This window comes from Oncorhynchus masou, unplaced genomic scaffold, assembly GCF_036934945.1.
Source record: "Oncorhynchus masou masou isolate Uvic2021 unplaced genomic scaffold, UVic_Omas_1.1 unplaced_scaffold_1576, whole genome shotgun sequence".
NCBI lineage: Eukaryota > Metazoa > Chordata > Actinopteri > Salmoniformes > Salmonidae > Oncorhynchus > Oncorhynchus masou.
Window position 1 is genome coordinate 103,169 of NW_027005826.1, and position 17,232 is coordinate 120,400.

The window sequence follows — 17,232 nt, forward strand, 5'->3', positions numbered from 1 at the left end:
AATCATTCTGACCCCCATCTTTATTAGCATAAAATATATGATACAATAACGCTCAGTACTAGTAGTATTTATTTTTTATACAGACTTTTTTTCTCATCTTTTTCAAGGGTGCCAATCATTTTGGACCTGACTGTAGATAGACACCTTTCACTGCATCCCTCTATTGGTCAAAACTAGGACAACACTGAAACAGTAAAAATAACTTTTAGTCACATTTCTGCAGATTTTATTATTCCAAATACATTTCACGCAGCCTTCCTCTCTCCATCCACCCATCCCTTCCTCTCTCCATCCACCCATCCCTTCCTCTCTCCATCCACCCATCCCTTCCTCTCTCCATCCACCCATCCCTTCCTCTCTCCATCCACCCATCCCTTCCTCTCTCCATCCACCCATCATTCTGGTACAGTGTCACCAAGCCACTTGAGGTAGGGTGGGTTGCCCTGCTCTATGGGTAGGCTGATGACCTCTGCTACTTCATACGGGTGGTTGGACCTGTTAGCAAGCAAACACAGCATGAGTCACACACACCCAGATAGACAAATGCATGAACGCGCACACACACACACACACACACACACACACACACACAGACAGTACACAGCTACTATGAGTCACTGATAAATGTCAATGGTCATTCTGGGAAAAAAATGATTAAACACCCCCACTGCCTGATTTGGTATGAAGACAACATATCATCCCTATAACTGAGGGAAATACAAGAACGCACACACATATGCACACACACACACACACACACACAGCTTACCTAACATATTCGGCCAGAGATGCAACCTTAGAACTTCTGGTCTTTATCATCTAAAAGCAGGAAGAAACTAGTTAGAACATTAGCTACACCACACTCAGATAAACCAAGCACATATATACATAGTCTTCATTCAATGTTTACAGACACTGTAGGTCCATGTGGAACCAGGAATAAAAAGGTGTGAATACGCACCAGCAAAACTTCACCATCCTCCTGGATCTTCCCCTGCCACTCATATCTGACAGGAAACAGAGACATGTTGCCAATCCCAATCAGTAACCCTTCCATTCCCTTCATATGTGTGGTGGAGTGCCTGGATACAGCCCTTAGCCGTGGTGCCGTAATTACAGCAGTAAAAATACATGTTGTGTCATACCCATGGTATACGATCTGATATACCACGGCTGTCAGCCAATCAGCATTCAGGACTTAAACCACACAGTTTCTAATCTCTGATCCGTCATGGTCCACACTTACACAGATGTGATTTGGGGGACGATGTTGACACAAGCAGCCAGCTTCTTCTCAACGATTCCCCTGTCAGGTGGGGGGGGGGGGAGACAATGACAACAACCAATCAGACTGGATCAATTAACTGCATCCAGCACAATATGGTGAACAAATCCATGATTCAGACTACAGGGCAACGAACCATACCGGCTCTGATAGTTTCTTTTGACAGGGTCCTTTCCAGCACGGTTCAAGCAGCCCTGGTGGGTGTGCAACCAGCTCAGCCCTGGTGGGTGTGCAACCAGCTCAGCCCTGGTGGGTGTGTAACCAGCTCAGCCCTGGTGGGTGTGTAACCAGCTCAGCCCTGGTGGGTGTGTAACCAGCTCAGCCCTGGTGGGTGTGCAACCAGCTCAGCCCTGGTGGGTGTGCAACCAGCTCAGCCCTGGTGGGTGTGCAACCAGCTCAGCCCTGGTGGGTGTGTAACCAGCTCAGCCCTGGTGGGTGTGTAACCAGCTCAGTAACCAGCTCAGCCCTGGTGGGTGTGTAACCAGCTCAGCCCTGGTGGGTGTGTAACCAGCTCAGCCCTGGTGGGTGTGTAACCAGCTCAGCCCTGGTGGGTGTGTAACCAGCTCAGCCCTGGTGGGTGTGTAACCAGCTCAGCCCTGGTGGGTGTGTAACCAGCTCAGCCCTGGTGGGTGTGTAACCAGCTCAGCCCCTGGGGTGTGTAACCAGCTCAGCCCTGCTGGGTGTGTAACCAGCTCAGCCCTGGTGGGTGTGTAACCAGCTCAGCCCTGGTGGGTGTGTAACCAGCTCAGCCCTTTGTGTAACCAGTTCAGCCCTGGTGGGTGTGTAACCAGTTCAGCCCTGGTGGATGTGTAACCAGTTCAGCCCTGGTGGATGTGTAACCAGTTCAGCTCAACTTGGCTCAGTTTGGCTCTATAGTGTGAATCAACGGCGCATTCGGGAGAGTGCAACTTTCTGAACATTGCCGATAGAAATGTCTTATAGAGGTGACATCTGACTTGATTCCCAATTATACATAGCAGATTAGAATGTTTGTGTATGTCTGTGTCTATCCGTTACCTGGCCAGATCTTTGGCCACCTGTTCGTTGGGGCAGGTGACAAAGGCAGCAGAGTGTGTGCCCGACATGTAGGTCTCGGACGCCATGGAGAACGCTCTCAATCCCACAGTCCTCAGCAGCGTGAGCGTCAACACGCTAAGCAACGCAATCTAGGGGGTCGCCATGTAAACAGAGGTTAGGAGAAGAACTGACAGACAATGTTCTATGGTGGAAATATTTCACAAGAAATACATTAAATCAAACCACCCACTTCACTGTTTCTGCATATTACAATGGCTAGGACGAGGCTACATTTTGCTACACTGTAGGTTACATTTGGCAAGACAACAAGCATATACAAACTGGATTGCAGACGGCTAAGCAACTTCTTGAATGTGTCTATTCTACTTGACTACAGCTTGACTACTTGTGGTTTGGGACACATACTCACCACAAAGAATAACCCTCAGAGGTCCACCAGCCTGCAATCCTTCTGTAGCAGGCAGTCCAAAGCGCATTGCCTATTCAGCACTCTGCAGCAGGGGCAAGTGACATACATGCATTAGCAATCAAACATGGCAGCCCGGAAGAGATGACGTTCAATGAGTTCATAGCATGACAAGTTCGACCACAGGCAAACGTCCAAATAGTGAAAAGTACAATTCTGCTTATGGACTAACACTAGATAAAAACAGCATACGATACGAAGCTAGCGGATAATTTGCTTTACTGTGTGTTTGCTCAACTCGCTGTAACTTGGCACGTACAAATGCAGGACAGGACTTTTGCGGAAATGGTTTGAAACGAAAGAATCCTCCTATACGAAATGCACAATCATGTCATCCAAAGGCTCTTCAATATCGGGAAAGCAAATACATTCATATGCTACAGCAACTCAAACTGCCCAGCTAAAATTACCTTTAGACAGTATGTTAGCAGTTTAGATGCAATGTGTACTGTTGCCACTCCCTAACGTAAAGATTAAGCTCTGCCGTAAATCAGGATAGGTTGTTTACCAATTGGTCGTAAATGCAAAAGCAGAGCTGGACGCACGAGATTTATGTCGATATGGTAACATTTTCAAACGTATTATGTGGAAAATGTATTATTAGTAGTAATGCTAGTGGTATACAGACAGTGGTAGGGATTTTATTGACGTCGTTTCGCTTATTGATGTAAGCGTATATAAATTTGTAAACTGGTTTCTGCTAAATGACTTAAATGTAAAATGTAAATGTTTATGGCTGCAATGGCCAGCAGATGGCAACCTTAAACCATAAAATATATAACACCACCACGACAAGCAAGACCAGAAATGAGTTCACTGTAAAGTTTGTCAGTGTTGTATTTTCTTTTCTTTTAATTGTTTAAAAAGCATCACATCAAGAACAAAAAAAATGTAACACCATATTTTTGTTTGTTGCAGTTTATTGTAAGAAAGAAAGTTCACACATTCCTAGCTACATCACTTCCGGCCGTGATTGGGAGTCCATAGGGCGGCGCACAATTGGCCCAGCGTCGTCCAGGTTTGGCCAGTGTAGGCGGTCATTGTAAATAAGAATTTGTTTTTAACGGACTTGCCTAATTAAATAAAGGTTACATTAAAACAAACGTTTTTTTCCCCATAGTTTGGTAAATAACCAAATTTGAGTATTTAAACTGAAATTATTTTTATTCCAAAATAAAAACGAATTCTCTGGACCCTGAAAGGAAATAGGTCAAGGGAGAGATAAAACTAGTTCCTCTCCTTGTATCTGAGCACAATAACACAGCATACTGACTGAGTAGCCCAAGTTAAACTTTTTACAGAAAGCACATAGTAATGTCCTTAAATATAGTCATGTTATTTTTGAACACCCCAATATCCGTAGATTAAATTACAGATTCGGTCGGTCGATAGGCTACGTCAAACTACAGTCCATCCCTCCAACCACTCCCCCTCCTCCTGTCCTTCCTCCATCCCTCTGGTCCACGCCTCCTTCATTTTTCACTCCGTCCCGCTCCCTACCCTTCAACCCTCCAATGCCCCACCCCCTTTCCTCCCTCAGTACTCCTGGTACCCCCCACCCCCCTCGCCATTTATCCCCTGATAGGAGGACCCCCCCACAGGGGCTCCTTGTCCCAGATCGTCCCCCCCGGCCGTGAAGGAGGTGTAGGGGTCCCCGGCCGCCCCAGCATCCAGGCTGGGGTCTATGTAGTCCTGGGAGAAGAGAGCAGAGTCTGCCCCCAGCTGGTACCTCTGATAGCCGAAGAAGGACTGGGCCGCCTTGGGGAGGGAGGAGGTGGGTGAAGAGAGTGGTGTGGTAGGGCATAGTTGGGGTTGGGGGTGAGATGAAGTGAAGAGGGAAAGGAGGTGGGGAGGTAGAGGGGTGTAGGTTGGGGGTGAGATGAAGGGAAGAGGGACGGAGGTGGGGAGGTAGCGGGGTGTAGGTTGGGGGTGAGATGAAGGGAAGAGGGACGGAGGTGGGGTGAAGAAGGTGCGGTGGGAGGGTTGAGGAGGTTAGGGTGGGGATGGGGTAGGTGGAGAGAGATAGAGGTGTGTAGATTGGGTGGTGAGGTGGAGGTAAATAGAAGGGAGGAGGGTGAAGAAGGTGGAAGAGGCTAAGGGGTAAGGTAGAGAGGAGTGGGTAGGTTGGAAAGGGATGTTTTGAGGGGGTAGTTGAACGGTGGATGGGTATCGTAGAAGGTGGAGGTTTGGGGTGGATGGGGTGTGGTTAGGTAGAGGTGTAAGAGATGATAAACAAATGCAGCATTTGTGGATTAGGTTTGAAAGAAAGAAGGAAAGAAAGAAAGAAAGAAAGAAAGAGGGAAAGGGTAGTGAATTGAATTAGTTGTCTGGAAAGCCAGGTTAAATCTTTATTAAATTGCTTGAATGTGTCCCAAATTGCACCCTTTTCCCTTTATAGCTCTGATCTAAAGTAGTGCACTACATAGGGAATAGGGCTCTGGTCTAAAGTAGTGCACTACATAGGGAATAGGGCTCTGGTCTAAAGTAGTGCACTACATAGGGACTAGGGTGCCCTTTGAGACGCGAGCCTTGAGTCACTCAGGTTAGTTAGTTATCAAAGCAGTCGTTTAGCCATTCACATCTCACTCTTTGGTTTGGTAAAAACAAACAATCATTCACACTCGTCAGATAAAAAAGACAAGAGCACAAGAAGATATGCAGTAACTGTGATAAAAATGTATTTTCGCTAAATGTGCATATTTATTGAATAGCTAAAACATTTTAAAGACTTTTGAGTTATAAAGACACCAAACTAATTTGCCAGCCTTTCACAAAATTGTGGAGGTAGCCTACCGTAGATGCCTGCCGACGCTGTATGTGTGTCTGCGTGTGTGTGTGTGTGTCTGCGTGTGTGTGTGTGTATCTGTGTGTATCTGCGTGTCTGCGCGTGTGTGTGTGTGATACAGAGATATCACAGTCACTGCAGCGTCTGACTAGAAGCAATAAGAGGTTAGCTGAAGAGGGATTGGAGATCTAGGTTTCCTACAAGAACAACACATTATATTAGTGGAATGGGGGGCTGGGGGTGAAAAGCTGTAATTGCAGACTGCAGTTTTAAAAGCAAAGGGAGCTGGAAGGTTATTAGAAGAACACAGATTATATTAGTGGGATGGGGGGCTGAGGGGTGAACAGCTTCTGGTATTCCTCTTGGAAGGACACACTCTTTAGCCTCTCCATAGAGAAGAGAGTCAGCCCACCCTAGAGGAGAGAGAGAGCAGGTAGGACTTAGGGATCAAAGGTCATGGCAGAGGTGCTGGTTGGTCCCGATGGCTCAGTGGCTTGAGCGTGGTGCTGGCAACAACAGTTTTGTGGAGTCCCTTCCCACATGGATCATGTACTAATAATATGTTGCAGTGTTGACAGTTTAATAAGTTGCTCTGGATAGAAGTGCCTGCTAAACGACGAGGGTCCTATACTTAGATGTCTAGGCCCATTGGTGGCTGTTCTTCTGAACATTTTCACTGAAGATACTGTAAAATGAAGATACCGTAAAATGAAGATACCGTAAAATGAAGATACCGTAAAATGAAGACAGGGATGAAGTGATAGTGTTATAAAGGAGTAAAGTGTACCAGGTGAGTATGGAGAAGAAGGTGATAGTGTTATAAAGTGAATATGAAGAAGGTGAGTTGAAAAGCTACAAAAGGAGTGTACCCAGGTGAATATGGAGAAGAAGATGATAGTGTTATAAAGGAGTAAAGTGTACCGTACCCAGGTGAATATGGAGAAGAAGGTGATAGTGTTATAAAGGAGTAAAGTGTACCATACCCAGGTGAATATGGAGAAGAAGGTGATAGTGTTATAAAGGAGTAAAGTGTACCGTACCCAGGTGAATATGGAGAAGAAGGTGATAGTGTTATAAAGGAGTAAAGTGTACCGTACCCAGGTGAATATGGAGAAGAAGGTGATAGTGTTATAAAGGAGTAAAGTGTACCGTACCCAGGTGAATATGGAGAAGAAGGTGATAGTGTTATAAAGGAGTAAAGTGTACCGTACCCAGGTGAATATGGAGAAGAAGGCGAAGGTGATAGCAGCACGAGCGGCATCCCCTCCCTCCCTCAGGGGGTTGTCCTCCAGCTTTGCCACCTGCCATTGGTTGGTCAGGAAACAGAACCCCACAAACCACATGAAGGACCAGAATGCTGCAGGGAGAAAAATAAATAAATAAATAAATATATGTGAGTGAGAGAGAAAACGCGAGAAAAGAGAGGGATGAAAAGGAGGAGGGAGAGAGGGAGAGAAGAGGAGGAGGATGGAAGGGAAAGAGGGAGGTAGAGGGACAGGGTGAGAGAGGGGAGGGAGGAATGAAAGGAGGATGAGGGAGCAGAAAGGAAGGAAAGGAGGGAGAAAACAGAAGTTAGAAAGGTCACATTGAATCTTACATGTCAGTTCACTAGAACTAAAGGGACAGAAAGGATAAAGAGAAGGGGGTGAGTGGAAGACAGGGGGGGGGGTGAGTGGAAGACAGGGGGGTGAGTGGAAGACAGGGGGGTTGAGTGGAAGACAGGGGAGGGTGAGTGGAAGACAGGGGGGGGGGGGGGGGTGAGTGGAAGACAGGGGGGGGTGAGTGGAAGACGGGAGGTTGCTGATACATATTACCTCATCACTGTGTTACATACAGGTTGTTACATACAGGTTGTTACATACAGCTTGTTACATACAGCTTGTTACATACAGCTTGTTACATACAGCTTGTTACATACATGGAAAGATGGAGAAATAGAGAGAGAGAAAACAAGACAGAGAGAGAGGAAGAGAGAAAGAGGGAGAGATGGCGAGAGAGAGAGATAACATCGGCACATTGTGTACGCAACCAATAAACGTTGATTTGATTTGAAATAAAGAAGCAGGCTCACTATACAACTCAACAGTCAGCGACCATGTCATACCCTCTTGTCACTCAGAAACCTGTTCCTACGGTAACTACATCCACCTCAGAAGGCAGAACCCGTCACACAGTCTAATATGCTTGTAATGGATGTGTCTTTCTCTCCCTCTCCCATGACAGGAAGTGAGCAGCAACAATAGACAACCAGTAGTTGAAAACCACTGAAGATCGACCATTTTGTTTTTGTTTTCTGTTGTTAAGCTCCATCTCATTAAATGAGCAGGTGGGACACAGACATTACCCACCCTCTTCCACATCTCTCTTCTCCCTCCATCCTCTCCCTCATCTCTCTCCATCCTCTCCTCTACACACCTCTCCCTCTCTCCATCCTCTCCCTCTACACACATCTCTCCCTCTCTCCATCCTCTCCCTCTACACACATCTCTCCATCCTCTCCCTCTACACACCTCTCCCCTCTCTCCATCCTCTCCCTCTACACACATCTCTCCCCTCTCTCCATCCTCTCCCCCTACACACATCTCTCCCCTCTCTCCATCCTCTCCCCCTACACACATCTCTCCCCACACATCTCTCCCCCTCTACACACATCTCTCCCCTCTACACACATCTCTCCATCCTCTCCCTCCACACACATCTATCCCCCTCTACATACATCTCTCCCCTCTCTCAATCCTCTCCCTCTACACACATCTATCCCCTCTCTCCCTCTACACACATCTCTCCCCTCTCTCCCTCTACACACATCTCTCCATCCTCTCCCTCCACACACATCTATCCCCTCTCTCCCCTCTTTCCATCCAACCTCTCGCTCATTTCCCTTTACTCCCTCTCCATATATCTCCTCCCTCTCTCTTCCTTGCTCCCCCTTTCCACTCACCTGAAACCCCTACGTCTGCCAGTACAGCCTTCTTGCGGTCCTTGACGGAGCTGATCTGTGGGAAGTAGACATCCAGGGCCAGGAAGACCAGACAGCAGAGGAAGGCCAAGGTTCCCATGAAGAGTCCATAGTTACACGCATTCTGGTTCCTGTCAATCAATCAATATCTGTATTGTCCCGATGGGGAAATGTGTCGGGCAACAACAAGTAACAACAGCCATAACAGATGAGATGCACATATGGAATATCAAAGAGATCAGACAGAGTCATAGAAGAGGAGCAGTAACTACTACAGTGTGTGTGTGTGTGTGTGTGTGTGTGTGTCACCTGTTGAAAATACAGAACTCCTGGGCCTCGTCCGGTCGGTTCACGTAACCCTCGTTGGCTATCGAACCAAAGATCACAATAGAGAAAAACTGTAACGAGAGAAGGATAGGAGGGAGAGAGGGAAGATGGGAGGGAGAGATTAGGAAAGGGGAGGAGGGAAGGATCAGAAAGAAGTGTGTTGAGTGTCAACCATACACACCAAGATAATAGTCTATTCCTACTATACACACACTAGCCCTAGGACCATGCTTCAGGACTACCTAGCCTGATGACTCCTTGCTATCCCCAGTCCACCTGGCCGTGCTGCTGCTCCAGTTGCAACTGTTCTGCCTACGGCTATGGAATCCTGACCTGTTCACCGGACGTGTTACCTGTCCCAGACCTGCTGTTTTCAACTCTCTAGAGACAACAGGAGCAGTAGAGATACTCTGAATAGTCAGCTATGAAAAGCCAACTGACATTTACTCCTGAGGTGCTGACTTGCTGCACCCCTCTACAACCACTGTGATTATTATTATTTGATCCTGCTGGTCATTTATGAACATTTGAACATGTTCTGTTATAATCTCCACCCGGCACAGCCAGAAGAGGACTGGCCACCCCTCATAGCCTGGTTCCTCTCGAGGTTTCTTCCTAGGTTCTGGCCTTTCTAGGGAGTTTTTCCTAGCCACCGTGCTTCTACACCTGCATTGCTTGCTGTTTGGGGTTTTAGGCTGGGTTTATGTACAGCACTTTGTGACATCAGCTGATGTAAGAAGGGCTTTATAAATACATTTGATTGATATCTCTACTGAAACACACAGAGAGAATATATCTACAGTACTGCCCTACAGTATAAACACTGTCAGAATATACCTACAGTACTACACTACAGTATAGACACTGTCAGAATATACCTACAGTACTACACTACAGTATAGACACTGTCAGAATATACCTACAGTACTACACTACAGTATAAACACTGTCAGAATATACCTACAGTACTACACTACAGTATAAACACTGTCAGAATATACCTACAGTACTGCCCTACAGTATAGACACTGTCAGAATATACCTACAGTACTACACTACAGTATAAACACTGGCAGAATATACCTACAGTACTACACTACAGTATAAACACTGTCAGAATATACCTACAGTACTGCCCTACAGTATAGACACTGTCAGAATATACCTACAGTACTACACTACAGTATAAACACTGGCAGAATATACCTACAGTACTACACTACAGTATAAACACTGTCAGAATATACCTACAGTACTACACTACAGTATAAACACTGTCAGAATATACCTACAGTACTACACTACAGTATAAACACTGTCAGAATATACCTACAGTACAAACACTGGCAGAATATACCTACAGTACTACACTACAGTATAAACACTGGCAGAATATACCTACAGTACTACACTACAGTATAAACACTGGCAGAATATACCTACAATATAAACACTGACAGAATATACCTACAGTACTACACTACAGTACAAACACTGGCAGAATATACCTACAGTACTACACTACAGTATAAACACTGGCAGAATATACCTACAGTACTACACTACAGTATAAACACTGGCAGAATATACCTACAATATAAACACTGGCAGAATATACCTACCGTACTACACTACAGTATAAACACTGGCAGAATATACCTACAGTACTACACTACAGTACAAACACTGGCAGAATATACCTACAGTACTACACTACAGTATAAACACTGGCAGAATATACCTACAGTACTACACTACAGTATAAACAGTGGCAGAATATACCTACAGTACTAAACACAGGCAGAATATAGGGCTCATGCTATTTCTACGAAGGGGCAAATCCTATATTTCACTCAAGTCAAATGTTCACTTAGTTGTTTATTGATGTCAATGGAATTATGAATTGCCCTAAGATAAAAGGCTCTATCAATCTAAACCACTGAGAGAAAAGGTCCTATCCATCTAACTAAACCACTGAGAGATGGATAGGTCCTCTCCATCTATCTAAACCACTGGGAGATGGATAGGTCCTCTCCATCTATCTAAACCACTGGGAGAAAAGGTCCTCTCCATCTATCTAAACCACTGGGAGAAAAGGTCCTCTCCATCTATCTAAACCACTGGGAGAAAAAGTGTCCCCCCTTTCCTGTTCTGGGTGCCTTTATTTTCTTCTATTTTGAGCACTGGTCCCTCTTCAGCACTCATCTAATTGAAGTGATCTGTGAAGAAAGAGAGAGAGAGAGGGATGGCTAGAGGGAGGGATGGATGCTACTGATCTCTCATCTCCCCTTGCTCCTCTTGAGAAAGGAAGCACACACACACACCTCATTCCAATCCTTGTCTATCATTCTAATGTCAAAATAGACCAAACATACACACATGAAAGGCGTTCATGCATACCTTTTTGGTATTCTTTTTGGTAGAATGGTTTCTGATGCCTTATTTGAATATTACACCTGCCATTGGAGCTGAAAGGAAGCATATCGTTCCACATGAAGACTCAAATCAGAGTGTGTGTGTGTGAGTATATACACTGCTCCAAAAATAAAGGGAACACTTAAACACACAATGTAACTCCAAGTCAATCACACTTCTGTGAAATCAAACTGTCCACTAAGGAAGCAACACTGATTGACAATACATTTCACATGCTGTTGTGCAAATGGAATAGACAACAGGTTGAAATTATAGGCAATTAGCAAGACACCCCCAATAAAGGAGTGGTTCTGCAGCTGGTGACCACAGACCACTTCTCAGTTCCTATGCTTCCTGGCTGATGTTTTGGTCACTTTTGAATGCTGGCGGTGCCTTCACTCTAGTGGTAGCATGAGATGGAGTCTACAACCCACACAAGTGGCTCAGGTAGTGCAGCTCATCCAGGATGGAACATAAATGCGAGCTATGGCAAGAAGGTTTGCTGTGTCTGTCAGCGTAGTGTCCAGAGCATGGAGGCGCTACCAGGAGACAGGCCAGTACATCAGGAGATGTGGAGGAGGCCGTAGGAGGGCAACAACCCAGCAGCAGAACCGCTACCTCCACCTTTGTGCAAGGAGGAGCAGGAGGAGCACTGTCAGAGCCCTGCAAAATGACCTCCAGCAGGCCACAAAGGTGCATGTGTCTGCTCAAACGGTCAGGAACAGACTCCATGAGGGTGGTATGAGGGCCCGACGTCCACAGGTGGGACGTTTAGCATTTGCCAGAGAACACCAAGATTGGCAAATTCGCCACTGGCGCCCTGTGCTCTTCACAGATGAAACCAGGTTCACACTGAGCACATGTGACAGACGTGACAGGCTGGAGACGCTGTGGAGAACGTTCTGCTGCCTGTAACATCCTCCAGCATGACCGGTTTGGCGGTGGGTCAGTCATGGTGTGGGATGGTATTTCTTTGGGGGGCCGCACAGCCCTCCATGTGCTCGCCAGAGGTAGCCTGACTGCCATTAGGTACCGAGATAAGATCCTGAGACCCCTTGTGAGACCATATGCTGGCGCGGTTGGCCCTGGGTTCCTCCTAATGCAAGACAATGCTAGACCTCATGTGGCTGGAGTGTGTCAGCAGTTCCTGCAAGAGGAAGGCATTGATGCTATGGACTGGCCCGCCCGTTCCCCAGACCTGAATCAAATTTAGCACATCTGGGACATCATGTCTCGCTTTAGCATATACTTTAGTCCAGGTCTGGGAGGAGATCCTCAGGAGACCATCCGCCACCTCATCAGGAGCATGCCCTGGCGTTGTAGGGAGGTCACACAGGCACGTGGAGGCCACACACACTACGGAGCCTCATTTTGACTTGTTTTAAGGACATTACATCAAAGTTGGATCAGCCTGTAGTGTGGTTTTCCACTTTAATTTAAGACTCCAAATCCTGACCTCCATGGGTTGATACATTTGATTTCCATTGATAATTTTTGTGTGATTTTGTTGTCAGCACATTCAACTATGTAAAGAAAAAGGTATTTAATAAGGATATTTCATTCATTCAGATCTAGGATGTGTTATTTTAGTGTTCCCTTTATTTTTTTGAGCAGTGTATATAGGGGAGTTCCCTTCATATTAATTGGACCTTTTACTCTCTATATTAAAACCCCCTGGTGTTTCCCCCAGTAAAACCCCCACAATGCTTTGGGAATCAACATCCCCCTTGGGACTTAGTGATCTCTTACACACACACACCACTGCATTTCAGATCAACAGGCAAATTAAATGGCATCCTATTCCCTATATAGTACACTACTTTTGATCATTACCCTATGTTATTTAGGGAATAGGGTGCCATTTGGGACTCACACTTAGTAGCTAATTGGGTTAGAAAAGGTCTTGGGTCAGAATTGTATTTGGCATCACATGGAATGTTCTCTTTCCCTCCCTCTGTTCTCCTCTCGCTCTCTACCCCCTCTCTCGCTCTCTCTTTCTCTCTCCCTTTCTCCCTCTAGTAGGTAAATGTGTTTTCTCCAAGGCCCTGTCCTGTAGCCTTCTCATCTCAAGGCCCCAGGCCCAAATCAAAGCAGGCATTGTGCAGGCCACCACGTGGGGTCCTGATCTTGTGACAATCCGATGGGACATTTTGAAAGTAGGCATTAGATTTGCCAGAATAATTTATATTTGTGTGTGCATGTGAGCCTGTGTGCGTATGTGTCTGCATTAGCATGCATGCCTGCGTGTGTGACAGTGTGTGAGTGAGTGTACAGTACTCTGACCTCTAGTCATTAAGCCTAATGTGTTTAGCAGTATGGTGTCAGAATGTGGGGCACATCGGGGGCCTGTCAGTACCAAACATAGAATCCTGATTCCTGCCCATTCAAGAGGTTCCAAGCCCCTTCTAGAGATTATATTTCTACACTGTTGCCTCCACTACCAAAGCCTCCACTACTGAACATATAGGTACTATACTACTAATATACATGCGTAGTCCATATGACTTTACAGGAGGAGAGAGAAAGAAAACAAGAGAGAACGAGAAAGAAAGATGTTAGATGAGAGCTGTCCCTTTCTCTCTCTCTCTCTCTCTCTGCTACCTATGTGTGATCCTGCAACGTTATTGCTACTTAACCTGTATATACTGTAACAACACCAGCCAGAGAGATGGAGAGGGAGAGAGAAAGGTAGAGACAGACAGAATAAGGAGAGAGAGAGAGCGAGCGATAGATAGAGAATAAGGAGAAAGAGAATAAAGAGAGATTCGAGAGAAAGAATAAGAAAGAGGGAAAACATGAAAACAACTGACACCTTTATATGTTTAATCCTAATTGCTGCTGTTACCATAGGTACAGTAACCAAGGTGTTTCTCTGAGGTCACGCCTGGAGGCGGAGCTGCAGATGTCTACACAGGAAATTATTATCATCCACAAAGTGAAAACAGGAAGTGACACAGTTGTACTAATGGTGAATGTGAAAAATGTGTGCGCGTACACATAAACACACACACACACTTCCCTTCCCACAACATGTCATCTCTAATCAGAGTCTATTCATTGAGCTGCGACCTCAACACTGTTATCCCATAGAAATACAATCTACCACCCATTATACCATAATTGCCTTGAATGGTAAGGTCCCTTCTATAGATTATATTTCTATGGTTATCCATCACATAAACTACAGGGAGTGGATGAGTTATGTTATTTCTGTTCTGTAGCATTGGTACGAAATGGATGAGTAGACTACATGTCTGTCTGTCTCTCCGTCTGTCTGTCCCTAAAGGGGTATTTCTTATCAGTGAAACTTCTTATTCTGTCATTGTTGTGGCCTATAGGTGACCATTCAATGGTATGTATAACCCTCTGAAAACACACCCACACCCCCCTGTGAAGGCTGCTACACCAGACAGTTTTTTTCTTGTACTATAGGCCCACTGGATCACTATAAATAAACAATATCTAGACTATATGTGGACTAGTTTCAAGTTAATTTAGTAAGGAATAGAAAGGCATGAATCTTTGTATATTTTTGGTACTTTTTTACCCCAATTGGTAGTTACAGTCTTGTCCCATCGCTGAAACTCCCGTATGGACCCAGGAGTGCTATGCGTCCTCCGAAACAAGACCCTTACAAGCCACATTGCTAACTTAACCCGCACCAATGTGTCAGAGGAAACACCGTACAGCTGGCAACCGAGGTCAGCTTGCAGGCACCAAGTCTGCCACAAGGAGTCGCTAGAGCACGATCTAACAAGGAAAATCTGGCCTCAGGATTCTCCCGGTCACGGCCGGCTCTGACAAAACCGGGGATTGAAACCGGGGCTGTAGTGAGGTCTCAAGCACTGGGATGCAGTGCCTTAGACTGCTGAGCCACTGGAGAGGCCCAGGCATGTATTCTTTATGCATAGCCAAAATAGTTAAATCTTTCTCAAATTCTTATGAATAACGAAAAACTAATTGTAGTTGATTTACAGTTGTCACCCTATTTCCCAGGTCAAAAATAGCGCACTGTATAGAGAATAGGATGCCAATTGGGACGCTCCCTCGGATTTAACAGATCGAACAGGGGGCAAAGCACACACTACAACAAAACACGTGGGCACTGTGCTTATGGCTGCATTTCTCTAGGTTCAATAGCTACAACCGCTTCAAAATCGTAGGCCACCTGCGTCGGGTCGTGCGTCTTGTTGCTTGCATCCCCAAAACATTGACCATGTTTCAGGTTCCAACTAGACTACAACACATTTGGACAGTGTTGCTAACACGACAGGTCTGTTATGCTTAAAGTACACACTTTCCCACGCACTGGTGGGAAAGTGAGAATTGAAAAACCGGGAGGCAGCCAGCGAGAGGCGCACATTTTGAGTCAAACACACATACATAACAAACGACCGTCGTTCGGGACCGCCGCCGTTATTAGCCTGAAATGAGCAGCACGTAGCCACTGTAACGGTATAGGCGATATAACTGTAACGGTACTCACCCACGAGAGGATCCGGAGGATGGTGTGTGGCTGCTGGAAGAACGTTATAGGGTTGAAAGCACCTCCAGCCTTCCCAGCTCCATATGCCATGCCCTCCATTTTCGGACTCCGGACGGTGTGTGTGTGTGTGTGTGCGTTATCTCCCTTCCCGTCACTCAGGGAACCCAGAGAGTTATTCTAACCGATTTTGACGCAATATTCCTCAAATCAATATGTCCCCGTATTGACCCGCTCTCTCTCGCCAACTCCCTCTTCAGTCTATTTGGTCCTATCTCAAATCCCCGCTTCGTGTCTGTTGCTGTCTATCTGCCTGTGTTGTGATTTTCTCTCTCTCTCGCTCAATTCAATTCAAGGGCTTTATTAGAATGGGAAACATGTTAACAAAGCGAGTGAAGCAGATAATAAACTAAAGTTAAATACACAAAAATGAACAGTAAACATTACACTCAAAGACGTTCCAAAAGAATAAAGACATTTCAAATATCATTGTGTGTGTATATACAGTGTTGTAAAGATGTGCTAACAGTTAAATTTCAAGAGGGGAAATAAATCAACATAAATATGGGTTGTATTTACAATGTGTTCGTTCATCATTGGTTGCCCTTTTCTCGTGGCAACAGGTCACAAATCTAGAAGTTCCAAAATAAAACACATTTCAAATGTCATATTATGTGTATATATACAGTGTTGCCATCTTAGAGACTTTGTCGCTATATTTAGTGAGTATTCAGATCCCTCTAGCACACATTTTCTAAAAAATAGACTAGCGACATATCTAGCGACTTTTTCTGGTGTTATTGGAGACTTTTGGAGACTGACGTGGAAGCACATATCGTTCTTACTCTTCTCAAAGAGCAGCGGATGCTGCCGTGGGCCCCACCCTTGTCCCAAAGCAGTCCTTGCGCAGCAGTCCCTCCCAGCTGCAGTCAGAGCAGGAGATGTTCACCCCTCCGTGTCCAGACTGCAAATGAACAGCGCATGCGGGAGCCGCCACTGATTGATCCCGCCCTGGTTTACATTCAGGGCGGGATGTAAATGTAAAATGTTCTTTGTCTAAAATAAATAACTGCACAAAAATAAATCACTGCATTTGACATACAGCCTCAGTCACTTACTCACCTTGTCCACAGTGTGTGTGCTGCCGCTCTGTGACATAAGCTAAACATCTAGCTGGCAAGCTCATCATGTCTCAGTCTAAACTGTACACTCAAAAATGCAGAAAGGAGTGGGAATCAAACCCTGAATTCAAAGGCTGGTTGAAGCCATTTATTGGAGATGATACACGGGCATACTGCCTGGTGCACGAAATCTAAGGAAGTTTCTAGATTTTGCTCGCCTGAAGTAGAGTATACTGTGATAAACTGCAGGCCATACTACTTGCCTAGAGAGTTCTCAGCCATACTTTTCGTGGCTGTTTATTCACCACCACAGACAGATGCTGGCACTAAGACCGCACTCAGTCAGCTGTATA

At 45.6% G+C, this 17,232-nt stretch overlaps 2 protein-coding genes across 3 annotated transcripts; both read right to left on the reverse strand.

The window, feature by feature from the left end:
• Positions 1 to 203: 203 nt before the first annotated feature.
• On the reverse strand, positions 204 to 3,308 carry LOC135531298 (protein CutA homolog). The gene is made up of 7 exons (XM_064959419.1): positions 3,200 to 3,308; positions 2,725 to 2,814; positions 2,303 to 2,451; positions 1,247 to 1,306; positions 962 to 1,007; positions 770 to 819; positions 204 to 495 (listed from the first exon to the last, which is right to left on the reverse strand). Exons 2-7 carry the CDS (start codon positions 2,797 to 2,799, stop codon positions 396 to 398), a joined length of 480 nt encoding a protein of 159 aa, XP_064815491.1. The 5' UTR covers positions 2,800 to 2,814; positions 3,200 to 3,308; the 3' UTR covers positions 204 to 395.
• A 366-nt stretch (positions 3,309 to 3,674) lies between these two features.
• LOC135531299 (synaptogyrin-1-like) lies at positions 3,675 to 15,996 on the reverse strand. Of its 2 annotated transcripts, none has more exons than XM_064959420.1 (5): positions 15,762 to 15,996; positions 8,843 to 8,931; positions 8,516 to 8,664; positions 6,786 to 6,931; positions 3,675 to 4,547 (listed from the first exon to the last, which is right to left on the reverse strand). In XM_064959420.1, the coding sequence occupies exons 1-5, from the start codon at positions 15,858 to 15,860 to the stop codon at positions 4,326 to 4,328; spliced, it is 705 nt and encodes a 234-aa protein (XP_064815492.1). In that variant the 5' UTR covers positions 15,861 to 15,996; the 3' UTR covers positions 3,675 to 4,325. The 2 variants fall into 2 exon arrangements, with proteins under 2 accessions (XP_064815492.1, XP_064815493.1); XM_064959421.1 differs by having other exon boundaries at positions 4,434 to 5,987; positions 15,762 to 15,995.
• Positions 15,997 to 17,232: the final 1,236 nt, after the last annotated feature.